General features: G+C 37.8%; 1 protein-coding gene across 3 annotated transcripts; it reads left to right on the top strand.

Moving 5' to 3' along the window:
• Window positions 1-1,596: 1,596 nt before the first annotated feature.
• On the top strand, window positions 1,597-15,599 carry epsti1 (epithelial stromal interaction 1). Of its 3 annotated transcripts, none has more exons than XM_017470127.2 (11): window positions 1,597-1,878; window positions 7,348-7,406; window positions 8,146-8,229; window positions 8,313-8,386; window positions 8,486-8,569; window positions 9,088-9,161; window positions 9,664-9,748; window positions 11,575-11,658; window positions 12,536-12,609; window positions 12,761-12,963; window positions 14,784-15,599. In XM_017470127.2, exons 1-11 carry the CDS (start codon window positions 1,736-1,738, stop codon window positions 14,912-14,914), a joined length of 1,095 nt encoding a protein of 364 aa, XP_017325616.1. In that variant the 5' UTR covers window positions 1,597-1,735; the 3' UTR covers window positions 14,915-15,599. The 3 variants fall into 3 exon arrangements, with proteins under 3 accessions (XP_017325616.1, XP_047011998.1, XP_017325617.1); XM_017470128.2 differs by having other exon boundaries at window positions 1,598-1,878; window positions 12,761-12,936; XM_047156042.2 differs by lacking the exon at window positions 12,761-12,963 and having other exon boundaries at window positions 14,784-14,926.
• Window positions 15,600-15,819: the final 220 nt, after the last annotated feature.

Genomic DNA, 15,819 nt, shown 5'->3' with positions numbered 1-15,819 from the left:
CAGGAAAGGGAAGTTTGGGGTCCCTTGCTGTAGCTGCTACCCCCATGACCAGATTACGGATAAGCGGTTGAGGATGGATGGGATGGATGGATGGATTATTACAAGATCATTCATTCAGTAACTGCTTTATCCTGGTAAGGGTTGCAGTGGATCCAGAGCCTTTACCAGGAACAACATCGGGTACAAAGCTGAAATAGATTTTCGTTGGCATCATGAACACACACAGACAGGAGTTCGTCCGTTGGTTTCGATTTCTGCCTCCATTATGGAAAACACAAACTGGGACTCGATTTGCACAGCATCGGCCTCACTCTCACTTCAAGGTGACCACCATGATCCAGTGGCAAGACTGAGTCAAGACGACTGAAGATGGGTGCAGTGGTTCATACATCCATTCATACACTTTGGAAATGTATCCGCCTACCCTGTCTTTGGACTGGGGGAGGAAACCGGAGTACCTGGAGGAAACCCCCACAGCACAGGGAGAACATGCAAACTCCGCACACACAGGGGAGTCAAACCCTTGACCCTGGAGGTGTGAGGCAAACGTGCTAACCACTAAGCCAACACACACACACACACACACACACACACACACACACACACACACACACACACACACACACACACACACACACACACACACACACACACACACACACACACACACACACACACACACACACACACACACACACACACACACACACACACACACACACACACACACACACACACACACACACACACACCACTGATATAAAGCAATTGCTAAAGATGAGTAAATTGTAAACCTGGTCTTGACTCTCATCTTTTTTTTTCTTTTACATTTTACGTAGTATAAATCATGCATAGGTTTTATTTTATTCTTACAGGTTAAATAGGTAAAAACATTATTTCATTATTAAGAATCCATTATTTTAAACTGGAGTTTTCATCAAAGTAACTGAGCTGACAGCAAATGTAGAGACAGACTTACTTTTAATATTTGTTGTAATATATTAATATAAATATATCATATATAGAATTCAATAAGCAAATGTCAAGAAATGTATTATGAAAGAACAAGAGCAAATATGGTTACACAGTAAATATGAAACCTTTATATTATTCATAGGTTTTTATTACTTTTATTTCTATTACATTTTGGTTGACTGTCCTTGGTGAAAATATTTTGATTGCTGTATATGGATTATTATTATTATTATTATTATTATTATTATTATTAATAATAATAATAATAATAATAATAATAATAATAATAATAATAATAATATAGTCATCATCATAATCATTTTTCTTCTTCTTCTTCTTATTATTATTATTATTATTAAAATGACTCTCAGCTCAGATCGCACTCCATCATATTTGCATATTGTGTCACTTATAGTGCATTATTCTACTAATGGTGCTCTAGTTGGAGGAATAAGTATACCCAATACAGTTTAGTTGTCCCTCACTATCACACATTGCCTCGAGTTCACTATAATTATATAGGCATGATAGCTAGCCGTGATTATATAACCATTTTAGTTTATATACTTTGGATTATACAACTTTTGGATAATTACCTTCCACACCACATATGACACTCTAGTTAGACACGCCTTAGATAGACCTGCGAGCTACTGGGTCACTTCTCTCTCTGCTGATTTAGTAGCCTAGCACTTAACGAAGGACTCTCTGAGAAGCCCATTTTATTCAATTATAAATAAGCTTGAATCAGTACCAAATTATGAATCCGAATAGGAGCGCTGACATATGGACGGCGCCAAACACTGGACCGAACCACAGAGTGAACCAAACGCAAATGGGTGGAAATGAGAATGACTCCACAAACCAAAACACACAGCCTCAAGGTTCTCGGAATCCGACACAGTAAGTTATTACCAGATCAATAAAAAAACTTTTCTCTCTAAACTTGAATAGTATTATATATTTTTTTTTTTTTTTTTTTTTTTTTTATATGTGGCGCCACATAATTAACTGTATGACAGGGACACTCTAATGGAGACATTACAGTGGGCTTGCTTAATAGATATTTGACGGATTACAAACTCTTGCCTATAGCCTAATACTTAACTATATAACTGGTATTATAAATATACTACAATTATGGGTTTAAAGTTTAATATTGTGTTGAAAGATAAACATTTCTTCCGAATTACTATCCGCTTAAGTTTCTGTTTCGTTTCCTCTGTTGAACTGGGTGAAAGCAGAAAACTGTCAACGTAGTCCACGCATGCGCAGAGGAGAGGAGCGCTTCAGCCTAGGACTTCCCTGCTCTATTTTAGCTGACTGAACTACAGCTGTATATGCTATCTGTTATCACACGAATCATATGTGTTAGTCATTAAAGCCTTTCAGAGACATTAGAAACAGTTATAATTACAGCAAATTCAGATCGAGTATGAATTATTGTAATTATAGATGGTGGCTTTTTTTGTATTCTCTTTTTGTAGCTTGTATTTGCAGTTGTCCATAGCCTATATCTTCAGGATTAAAAAAAATAAAATAAAAAAGAAGAAGAAGAAGAAAGAAAGAAATGCATATAATATACATAACATATAGATACAATATACAATGTTATAGACATAACAACCACTAGTTTGTTGATAAAAACCTGAAATAAACTATATGCTATATATCTGGCCAGAAGACACAAAATATTCCCTGCTGAAGAAAAGAACAACAACAATAGAAACCCTCATGGACTTTGTAATGGTTTTGATGGTTATAATGGGATTTGTATTGGGTTTTAATAGAAACTGTAATGGTCCCTATGGGTCTCTACTCTAATTTGTTGCCTTCTATTGGTGGCATGTTGTGTCTAGTGGATGCCATTAAGGATCAATAATGGTAATTGTAATGATTTTAATGGTTAGCTGATGGTTTGTAATGTTATTTTTAGGGAAACCTTTAAAGGAAAGTTCACAAATTAAAAGAAAAATTTACTCTGACCAACTTGCATTATCAGTCCAAGATTTATTTATTTATTTATTTTATTATTGCTCATAATCCCGTTCAGCTACCTGAGGACTGATTTCTACCTTAGCTGGAAGTTTCTATAGCCACAGCAGTACTTTAGTCGATTAGTCTGTCCACCTCTCCTCACCTGTATATTTTGCACAAACTAATTGTGTTCCAAAGCTTTAACGCTGATGCTAATATTGTCATCATTGCTTTGCATTGTGTGCTTGTTATCTCATAGATCGCTATCACTATGTCATATAGCTGTATTGCATTCTGGAACTTTGAGTTCAATGATTTCTGTCTCCACTACTTCTATGTCGGGTTTTGCATTAATATGACATTGAACATGGCTGAAATATGGTGAGTGAGAAAAGAAACTGTTCCTCATTTCTTAGGAGCTAACAGAGAAGTCTGAGTGTTATCCCTTATGAGACCACTGAAATATTTGAGCTACAAAACAACATTGTGACTGTGCTAGCAATGTCCTCGTGTTGGTCCTTAACCAACAAATTATTATCAGAATCACTGACGGCAGTTCAGTTATTTCAATGTAAACCTATTTAATGTGTTTTTGCTTGTATTTCCTCATTTGTAAGTCGCTTTGGATAAAAGCATCTGCTAAATGAATAAATGTAAATGTGAATGTAAATGTGAGTTTTCCTTTAACTACGGAACCTGATCCCACAATGTAAGATGATGTCAGATGACACACTCAAAGTTTAAGTGTACTAAAGCATAAAGTAGATAACAGTTGTGGATAACAGTTAACTAGTATTTAGAAAATTTATCCTAACAATGGACCTCATTTATCAAGCTGGATACAAATGGATTTATGTGGATAACAAATGGATTAAATCATTCGCATGAGAATTTACACAAAAAAATTGGTATTCATGAAAATTCTATAAATTCGGAAAAACTTTCGTGTCCTGCTCCTGAGTATGTGTAAATTTGCACTGGTAAAGACTAACTAATGTAAACCTCAACTGACTTGTCTTTGAATCTTATAATTTGAGACATGTTACTGCATTTCTATATACAGATTACACTGTCAAGTTCAATTAATATTTCAGTTATTTATCATATACTGTATATTCATCAGATGTGTGAGTAAATCCTAAAGAAAATGTAAGTACAGTTAAAAATGCACTGTGAACACACCTAGTGTATCACCATTGTGCCACAACTCGTGAACACAGAGCTATTAGAAAATCTTGACTCTTGATTCTGAAGTGGTGTCTTAACACCATAAGAATGGACTGTTCATGTGATTGTTTCTTATAAACACTGCTTAACAAAAATATTGCATTAACCATTTAGAAATTACAGCCATTTTTACTCTCCATTTTCACTGGCTCAAAAGTAATTATTTATTTATAATTGTAAAAGTTGCTAGCTGTTGTCACCCAGATGAGGATAACCCTTTTGAGTCTGGTTCCTCTCAAGTTTTCTTCTTCATATCGTCTCAAGGAGTTTTTCCTTGCCGCCGTCACCTCTGGCTCGCTCATTAGGGATGAATTCATACATTTAAAATCTATATCCTGAATTTATATATTTCTGTAAAGCTGCTTTGGGACAGTGTCCATTGTTAAAAGCGCCATACAAATAAAACTGAATTTAATTGAATTAATTGGATAAGCAGTTTCATGGCCAGTTGGGGCCTGTTTCCTCATTATTTAATGACAAATTAAGGAGATAAAAGATGTGGAGTTCATTCCAAGTGCGGAATTTGCTTTTGGAAGCTGTTCATGGGAACTCTCAATATGCAGTCCAAAGAGGTGTCGATGAAAATGAAGGAGGCCATCATTAGGCTGATAAAAAAAACAGACCTATCAGAAAAATAGCAAAAACTTTAGGAGTGGTCAAATCAACAACTTGGTACATTCTTAAAAAGAAGCAATATACTCTTGAGCTCAGCAACACCAAAAGACCACGGAATATAACTAAAGTGGAAGATTCTTTCCTTGGTGAAGAAAACCTCCTTAACAACATCTAGCCAAGTCAAGTAGTGATAAGTGTATCATTCAGTGCGTTTACATGGACAACAATAATCCACTATTAATCCAATTAAGACAATACTGTGATTAAGAAACTACCATGTAAACAGCAATTTTTAATTACCTTAATCTGATTAAGGTCATACTCGAAGTAAACACTAATCGAATTAAGACATGTGGAGTATTCCTGTTTTAGTTGCATTATCGATGTGTATTACAGACATGTAAACACCTTAATCACATTATTAATGTTGTGTGAGAGTTTTCACTGCATTTTGCGACAGGACACAATCACACACGGCAGTGCTCAACATTTTACGGCGAACAAGAGAGTATGGCTGTGCCCCAAACAGCAAACTTGCCTACTATAGGCCTGTAGTGGGGAAAAATACATGTATCTCGGATACTATACAGACGGTAAGTACGCGGTTTGGGACGCAGCCCACGGCTTCAAGCAGTTGTCTATTAGTACAAACAGCATGACAAATAATTATCTGCACTTAAAGCATTCGTAAAAATTTTTTATAAAAACACCCAAAGCTGTATACGGTACCATAATGAAGACGAACTGTATGTTGATACGTGAAATTCTGGAGGGACGTCGGACGGCGTGGTGCAGTGACGTAATGACATGTGCCGTTAAGATGCCTTCGAGATGCCTTCATGATTGTAAATATAGAGGGTTTACCTCAAGATGCAAACCACTGGTAACACTCAAGGTCAGAAAGGCCAGATTTGAAAAAAAGTCTGCCCAGTTCTGGAACAAGATTCTTTAGACAGATCAAACCAAGACTGTAACAGGATGATGGGAAGAGAAGAGTATGTAGAAGGAAAGGAAGGGCTCATGATCCAAAGCATAACACATCATCTGTCAAACATGGTGGAGGCAGTGTTATGTCATGGGCATGTATGGCTGCCAGTGGAACTGGGTCACTGGTGTTTATTGATGATGTGACAGCTGATAAAAGTAGGAGGATGAAGTGTATAGAGCTATCATTTCTGCTCAGATTCAGTCAAATGCTGCAAAACTGATAGGATGGCGCTTCATAGTACAGATGGATAATGACCCAAAACATACTGCAAAAAGCAAACCAAGAGCTTCTTAAGGGAAAGAAATGAAATGTTCTTAAATGGCCGAGTCAGTCACCTGACCTCAACTCAATTTAGCACGCTTTTCACTTAATGAAGTCAAAACGGCAGAAAGACCCACAAACAAGTAGCAACTGAAGGCGGCAGTAAATTCCTGGCAAAGCATCTCAGTGGAGGAAACACAGCATTTAGAGATGTTCATGGGCTCCATAGACATCAGGGAGTAACTGACTGCATACAAGTATTAAAAATGATCCTTATATTTATAATTATGTTAGTTTGTCCAATTATTTTTGAGCCTGTGAAAATAGAGGGACTATGAAAAAATGGCTGTAATTCTTCAACGTTTAATGCAATACTTTTGTTAAACCCCTTGAATTAAAGCTGAAAGTCTACACTTCGATTACTTCATTTCAAATCCATTGTGGTGGTGTACAGAGGCAAAATGTAAAAATTGTGTTTACTGTATATAAAAGTGATGGACATGACGGTAATTATATTGAAGTAGTTCTCTTTATATGTAGCCATCAGAAAAGTATTGAGACATCATAAGATATATTTTGAGCTGTGCAAGCATTTTTAAATACATTTAGAAGAGATGATTTTGGTTAGTCTCATAATCTTTAAAATATTATAATGTGCAGAAAAATAAATGCAGCACACTGTGAAACCTCACCTACCTGGTTGTGGTGCCATGAATTCCCTTCCAGAGGGGATCCACAAGATTTGGTGTGTCCTTCTGTGTGCTTCTGTAAAAAAAAAAATAGTGCATGACTACAAATTCTGTGACAAAATTGAAACAAATTAATATAATTGACCAATCATGATAAGTCTCCAGTAGGGATTATGTTTGAAATATCCTCAACATGTTATTTGTCCATGTGTGACAGTTGTTCACAGTAACTAAACACTAAATTCTATATTAGACACTGTATAGAAGTAAAGCAATGAGCATGCATTTTGAATTAGTAAGATTATGGCTGTAAATCATCATTGATGCTGATTTCTTCTTTAGGGTGCTTATTATTGTGATTTTATTTAGCCGTCTGTGTCTTTCTGGACAGACACATTTGGGTCATAGCTCTTATGGTGAGTTTTGAAGGGAAGTTCCAGATGATAATTTGTGGGAATGTATTTGGACTTTGTTTACCATAAAATTACTCATGCCCCACCTTTGTTTGGGACATTCTTTGCAAATGAGCCAATGGAGTTTGTTAAGTTCAAGGCATGAATGGAGCTGGTTAGTAAATGGTACCTGCTGTAACTAATTATGTTTATGCTCACTCAGCTCTGATGGATACACCATGATTCCACCGAATGAATCAAGACGGGACAAACTGCTGAGGAGTAAGTTACTGTTTTTTCCATCCCCTTGTTCTCCACACATTTCCTCTCCATATTTGTTTCTCACAGGTGCGAGTTCAACATACATTCTGTATGGCTAAACATACGTGTCTGTGTTAAATGTAATTTTACCCTCCATTACATTTTGTTCATGTCTTGAAGTGACGAGTACTGAGGAACATATTAATTCACCAGTAAGATAAAAGTTATTTGTTGATTTGTTTAGTGCTCATGGCTAACCAAAAATGAGCTGGGTCTACTGAGTATTTATGCTTCTGTGTTAAATGATAAAATATTAAATCATGTCTAGGTGTTACTCTGAAACATTTTGAGTTGTGTAATGTCAGTAGTTAATGATTCCCTTTGCTTTATCAAAGCAATAAAAATATCTTGCTCAATTTTCAAAAATGTATCTGAATAACACATTTTTTGTTTTGAAAATGTATTGGGTATATTAACTACTGCTTTAACTATAAAGATGGCATATTTCAAAGATATCTTCAAATCGTTTACATCAAACAAAATGGAAATGTTAAATATTTTAAGGGAAACCTTATACATTTAACAAATCTTACATTACATCTTATTGAATGATTTAATGATCAATTGTATGATACTGCATTTAAATACTTTTTCATTCGTTTAAATAGTTCAAACGCTGTTTTGCAAACATATATTTAAGATTTAAGGAGGTGAAGGGAGCACACTGGGAAGTATCTGTATTTTATCTTTCCTCTTGCAGTGTCACAGAAAGAACTGGAGGATCACCAGAGATGGAAGGAGGAACATCGGCCTGGCCCCATTCAGTTGGCCCCAGAGAAGCTAGGTAATAGGGATATGTATGAAAAATAAGCTTAGGGCACTTACTATAGACATATACAAGTACTGGTAATGTTTTCTCTGTCATAGGTGGGGATGTATCATTGTCAGAGGTACGACAGCGACAGCAGGTGATGAACCCCCAGTCTAAACTCCAGAAAAAGGTGCTGACTTTCTGTTTACAATTTTAAATAAATTCACCCATGAAAATGAATTTTAAGTTGCACTGTATTTAATAATTATATTTTTGGCCTTTTCTCTAGCTCAAACAACAGGAAATGAACAGACAAAAAAGGCAAGCAGAGGAAGAAGAGAATCAGAAGAAGAAGGCCATTCAGAGAGAGAAGGTATGACAGGATGATAAATTGACATTTTCTGTGACATGATTATGTGTTTATTGTAGATTTGCTCAACTGAAATCATTGAAACAAGTGTTCTTATTTAGCATTGAGGTATTATTATATTGTTGTAGTGCTGCTTTAAAACCCTAGAGGTCATTGCTGAGACCTGTCATATGGCCATCAAATGCAATGCAATTCAATAGAATTAATCTACAGACATGTATACAGAAACTAGGACGTGCTTATTAATGAGTTCAATCTATTAATAGCTACAAACTACAACAGTTTGAATGAGAATTTGGTTAGACATGCTCCAGTCACCCATTTACTAATCATTATTACCAATTAAGTGCCCATTAAATAGTTTGTGTGTTTATAATTACAGCCTATTTCTGTTTTATGTTCAGGTTGAATCCAATACTTTTCTTATCCAAATCATTTATATATATTTGAAACATCTTCAGAGTTCGGCATTATAGAGACAATAAGGTTACACAATATTACATGTAGAAATTGCTTTGCAGGCCAACATTCTCGAAATGAAGAAAAAGCGGGAGGAGGAACGGAGAAGGGAGCTGTACCAACAAGAACTTCTAATGTATGTTCACATATTTTCATTAGCTGTTGTCACATCCCCATGGAGTTAAGTATGCAATGTTCAGAGATTAGAAGGAAGTTGGTTGCTGTTGCTCTGCTGGCTAAAATCCAAAAATAACAAATCTGAGAACACAGTTTCAAAGAAGTACAGCCTTTTTCCATTACCGTCTACTCCAGTAGACACAGTGACACAGTAGCACTAAAGCAGAAGCAGCAGGAGTTCAAGCCTTTTTGAGTCGATTAAAACAACAAAAAAAGTGGTGCACGTTATCAGTGGCGCCCAAAAATATTCATTATGCATGGTCATGAGAATGCCACAAACTGGCAAAATAAACCATCAACTGACAATGTGTTCACTTAAATCTAGTTATTTTGGTTATGTTTGACACACTGATATCAAATTTGATTTAAATATACAGCCATTCATTTACAAAAAAAAAAAAAAATCTATATTCTAGTGGTAGACCTATTCATTTTTAATCTTATGTCTTTCTGCTCTGTAGGAAAAGAGAAGCGCATCTTCAAAGGCTCGAGAAGTCCCGCTCAGTTCCTATGGCAGCGAGCAGCTCCGCACCCGCGTCATCTTGGGTAAGATGACAGCCAAAGAATGCACTGTGTGTTCCATAGGCCTGGGTTCAAATCTTTCCTGCATAGCTGTGGCACTGAGGTTACAGCCCAAGAAACTGGGGTAATTCACACCATTTGATCTGACTTTGATGCATGTTTTCAGAATAAACAGGCCCCTCTTGAGGGCTTTCATCAACATGGTGCATTCATCTGCAGACAAGAGTCAGTCTGCCAATGGGCTCAACTTCCTCTCTGAATTATCTCCTCTATACCCACACATTGGAAAGGGCTATCTGAGTCCGTCATTGAATTTCCTCCAAATATAAATACACAGACTTAATCTTCATGGCCAGCCAATGTGATGATACAAGTGCTGCTTCTGCACAATGATATGAACAGAGTTGAAGGGACTTCCCAGAGTTCACAGAATGCAGAAGGATGTGTGAGAGTGCAGGAAAGGGGCAGACTGGTGTGGTATAACTTGCATTGTTCTAGTGAAAGTACCTAGACTGCAGCCAGTGTCTCAGCCAATGACATAAGCAGTCTAGGAGTATGTAGTTGGGACAGCGTCATTGTCCCTGTCTCAGTGTCATTTAATCTGCTGAGATATGTATTTCCAAATACATACTGTATATTGTAATGGGCTCTTATACGGAACTGACAGGGCACCGATTGTCTGTAATATCTGCGAGACAAGAATTTATTTTGGTTGTTTGTTTTGATCTGTCTTCTGTAACTGCTGTATAATGATTCCAGTGATAGCTAGTGTATGTATCTATTTTGCATATTCACTAACAACTTATACATTTGTGCAGAGATTCAAAGCAACTCGGGATTTCTAGTGATTGGAAGAGCAAATTGAGCTCTCCTGCTATCTCGCTTCTTCCTACCTCCAGCCTAGAGAATTTTCCTAGCCACTGTCATCCTTGGTTTGCTCACTTAGCTAAGCAGACAAGGCACAGCTGCTATGGGATGGTGTATTTTTAAATGTGCTCTAAAAATATATTTTTTTTATAGTAAAATAGTATTCTATCTCAGTCTGTGCATCAGCAGGCCAGGGATGATTCTGCAGACAGGAGATTGAGAAGAGTGGGGCCTGTTTTACTGTATGAACCACTTGAATGTGGCATCTGACGACATTGCTTTTGCAGGTCCTGTGGTGAGGAAAAAAAGTTTTCGTGTGGCTTACTGTATTTTTGTGCAAGCATTTCTTCTCTGGACATCTAGTTCTTTCCCTATGGAGGAACATCCTGCTAACACATAAAAAATGTCAGGGGTTAGATCAGTACAGGCATACTGCATAAGTAACAGTGGTCTGGTCCCATCAGTTTTCTAGAAGAAGAGGCTTTTTTGAGTGTGCTTCACAGGGTATTGATTCAAGTCTCTGGAAGCCCTCCAAGAAAAGTAATGGAATGCTCCAATCTAAATGTCATAAGCCAGCTGATCAAAGTGTGTGTGGAAAGACACCGCCTTGATGTGGTTTCGTGGCCACTGAGAAGACAAGACAGATTAATCTCCTCCATATCCTCTGTTTGTGGATATGATCATGTGCGTTGACTTCCCAGGGTGCCAGGCCCAGGTCGTCCCACCTATTCCTCTTGCTCTTGAGCCATTCCAAACAGAGCAGCCGTTCCCTGGTGTCCCTAAGCTATCTGACCAAAAGCACAAAGGTTCTCTTCATCTTTTAAGTACTCTTGCCTCACCCCTCCTCATAGCAGCTGATTGTGTTAAGAATGCCACGATTATATCAGAAACGAACATCTAATACTCGCTGTTCAGGGTTCTGTCCATCTGTGTGATTGTATCACCTTCAGTGGACTGATTCATATTGAGGTCTTTCTTCACAGACTCGAGCGCACGAATACAGGGAGGCCAGGAAGGCCGAGGATCAGGTGACCCTACAGCAGAACAAAGATGAGCAAAGGAGAAAGGTACCAGAGTCAAATAACTTAAAAAAAAAACATTATTTACACAAGTGTTTCATGGCTGTTTCAGTTTGTAGCAAACATGGGCGATATGCAAGAAAAAAGCACCAGCACATGCCCTTGATTAACTTATCCTAGCGTTTCTATCATGATTTTTCACCATGATGTTTCACCATATTTGGTACTGGCTTCATTGCAAGTAAATGAAACTAGAGGTGAAAGATAAATGGTACTTTGTCAAAAATGCTAATCCCAATATGCTTTCCCCTAAAGTACTGATTCCATTAAACTGGCAGAAACATACCGACATTGTGCTCTCCTGACATATACATATATACAATTTCTGATCTCTCTTGCCAACAAGGAATTTCTGTCTGCAGAACTGCCACTCACTGGATGTTTTTTTGTTTTCCCACAATATTCTCGAGACTGTGAAAAGCCCAGGGGAGCAGCAGGTTCTGAAATATTCAAACCAGCCTGTTTAGTACAAACCAGACAACCATGCCATGGTCATATATATTTATCTCATACATGAGTTCATGTCAGCTAATTCACTAACTTTCACTAATGTAGTAATATTTGCACCCGTGAAAAACATCTTAGTTCGACATCGAGGATCCACTGCACTGGTGTTTGTTGAAGATGTATGTAGCGAAGTGTATTAGGGCAGTCGACTACCAGACTAGAATTTTTATAATCAGTCAAAAATAACCTGAATTTTGACTGAATGACCATTACATGGTTGATATTGCTAGTGTGTGATTAAGTTGTTGTGACAACTATAAGTGACTGAAAAACAACTGCCCTCTCGTGCAACTTACTCTGAAAAATAGATGAGTCAGTACTATCATGGATTAAGATTCCATTAATTTATCGTTTCCAGAGTCAAATTTTGGAAGAAAAACATAAACAAGAAGAGGAGGACAGGAAAAGACGAATGGAAAATGAACATCTGCGGTAAGGATACCTAAGTCTAAAAGAACTTTACAAACCCATGAATGTCACGGTTAATCAGCTAGCCAGGGAAATATGAATAGCTTCATAATAACTCTCTGATGTATGGGTCAGACTAAAAGGTTGTTATGGAGTGGTGATATATTTCCTCCAGGGTGAACTTGGCCTTCCTAGACAGACTGGAGGCGAGAGGATCAGGTAGTACGTCTGAGTTGCTCTCCTGCACGCCGGAGCTTGGTAATGTCTGGCAGACGGAAGAACCGCAGGACCCTGCCTCATCCCCTGTGTCCTTCCCATCAGAGCTCCACACTGACAGCGCAGCAGAGGAGGGTAACTCAGATTTATGCGCCAGACATTGTGCGTGTTTAGTCTTAGGCGTTTCAAAGCGCTTTTTTTTGTGATTCTTTCCATTGCAATGTCACCTCGTATCAAAACGCAATTTGTCTCACGTGATTGATGTTGTGCAGAGCTCTGCCTCCCATTCCCAATATTATTTTTTGTCAAGCACCGTTAGGCAATGTACCATATTATGTAAATAAAAAATAAGCCTCTAAATCCTCCTTGTGAGACAGAAATGTGGCGCTGAGACGCCGATTTAGTGCTGTAGAATGCATGAGGTAGCAGTAAAGGCTACAGCTAATTAGGTGCACCCACTGAGAGAGGCCAATTCACTGGAAGAAATAGTCATTTTTGACGTTGGTTTGACTCACATCCAAAATGACTGCTGGAAAAATTGTTTGACAGCAATCTGATTAGTATGATGTCTGAGAGTCAACACTAGAAAAACCGGCTAGGCGCTCTATATCTCGCTTTTCTGTTCTGTCCTTACTTGTACACATGCTTCAGTCTTCAGACAAGCTACATTCAAGGTTCATTCAGGTTTAAGGCAATCAGCTCGTGATTTCAAACATAAACAATCAATTCTGTCTTCAGTATCCAAAACTTCGTCATAAAGGAGACGTATGAAATACTCTCATATACGATTGTGTAGTTGTAAATAAAGTGTTTAATGTATTGAATTTTATTTACATGTGTTGTTTATCTAGGTGAAAGATCACTGGGAAATCCTCAACGTTGCTTCATAAAAACATTCAGATTTAGATGATTTGTAGTTTGATTCATTGTCTGGCCACAGCCTTAAACCATCTCCACATTTGAAAATTCCTCACTTTTTTGCCAAGAGGGGTGGCTGGAGCTGACTTTTCCGTGAGCTAGCACTGTTTATGGAGCACATGCCGCATGACACTGCAGGATTAATGTGCTGTTCACCTTCTGTCTGTCTGCATGTATTCTAGGTTACTTAATGATACATTACGTGTGTACATTCTGCCTCATTTGAATCAATGAAATACGTTTGAATCACTGGCGGGGACCTGACCTTTAGCCAAGGTTTGGGGTGAGCCAGGACCAATCCAAAAACTCAAGGATCTGCCTCTGACTGCTAACAACATTTGATGTCACTTAGAGCTGTAATTGTCCTGGGCTGCCTCTCAGCTGTCTGTGGTCCTTGTCAGTGTAATGTTGCACTCACTGGACTTTTCCTGAGGCCTCCGGACATCTGGTGTTTATACAATATGGCTCATACATAGTCCATAGCGTGTCTATGGGTCCCTGGCATCTTCTGTTGCAATCCTTCACTGCGTGACAGTCATTCTATCCATCTTAATTAGCACAATGATTAAGCTTGCAGAATGTCACCACTTGCCTTACTCAATTTCGTCTGCGGCTCTATCCAAGCAGAGGCTGCAAAGGCAGCAAGAGTCTGTGACGCTGGGACTGGGGATGCATGGACAGGACATGTGTGCAACAAGGCTTGTTTGTCCCATTAGCAAGTGGTTAGAGGACTGGGATGACACTGTGTGTGGAATGGGCTGGCAGGAGCACTGCGGTGGAGCACTCCCACCCTGTCTGTCCTGCTGCATGAACTAGATGAACCAGCAGGAAGATTCAGTCAAACTGCTCAGCCTCAGGCTCAATCTGGAATGGGAAGGATTAGGATGGAATAGGATGGCTTGTGTGATGGGATGTAGCGTCTTCCCATGCTCCCATGTTGCTCTACTTTTTCACTGTTTCATTTTCAGTGCCATTACATGAAAACAGTAATTAAACTGATTTGTTCTACTTTTCAGTTAGATTGAATGTTTCTAAACTGTACATTTTCTGTGTTTCCCTTATAGATACTGACATAGAATGGGTTGTAATGAAGCTTCAGACTAAGTTTCCTTTCTGTGAGCGAAAATATCTGGAAGACATCGCCTCTCAGTGTAACGGCAATTACCAGCAAGCTTATGATCTACTCAATGCATGAATGAGAAAGTTATTGGCTCAAATATTTACTGTTGGGGACACTATAAGCTTTACTACTTTTTGTTCTCAGTTTTTTTTTTTAGCATGATAGTAATTGGGCTATTTTTTAAAATTGTTTTTTCCAGTAACAAGCTACTTTTTCATTATGAAACAGTGTAGCGGTTTGTCATACAACACCATCTTGCTACTGTTTCCCTTTTCTCTACTAGTTCAATGTTAGTTTTGAATTAAGCAAATCGCAAACTGTGCAAACTATTGCATCTTTCAGGAACTAAGTTTTATATATGTACCCGTAAATGTATATTGGGGCACAGGCCTCAGCTTTCAATGACCTGTGTGGAGAATAATAAGATCACACTATATGGCTACACGGGATGCAGTTTGCACTAGTGAAGAAAACAAAACATGTTCATCAATACTTATAACTGTGAAAGATTCACATCGCAACGCATGCATGTATAGTAGCTAGCTACTTTTACAAATAAGTAGTTTGACTATAGCATAGCTATTTTAAATCATGAGTTACTTGTAGTTGGGCAATTTACAGTTGCAAAGTAAAGTTCCCAACACTACAAAACATATACACAAAGACATTGAATTCAATAAAGGTGTTTGAGAAAGATTCTCTGTTAAGACTTCCATGTTCTGTAGTTTGATCATAATAAATAAAGTTTCCTCATAACTTAGCTGAGCATGCCAGACTTATCATTCTGCCCTCCCGGATATGAAAGATCACTTAATAGATTGTTAAAAAGAAAAAAAAAAAAAAGTCTGATGTATCTGATTCAATCTAAGATCAAAACAGTTTCAGAGGGCATTGCCTGGTTTGTACTCAAGTCTAAACACTGATTTGTAATTCACATTAATGTAATAGAGAGAAAAAGAATAAGATCGAAGCAGCACACA

This window comes from Ictalurus punctatus, chromosome 6 (genome assembly GCF_001660625.3).
Source record: "Ictalurus punctatus breed USDA103 chromosome 6, Coco_2.0, whole genome shotgun sequence".
NCBI classification, from domain to species: domain Eukaryota; kingdom Metazoa; phylum Chordata; class Actinopteri; order Siluriformes; family Ictaluridae; genus Ictalurus; species Ictalurus punctatus.
The sequence above is the reverse complement of the archived record's forward strand: the minus strand, read 5'-3'. Positions and strand labels throughout refer to the sequence as shown.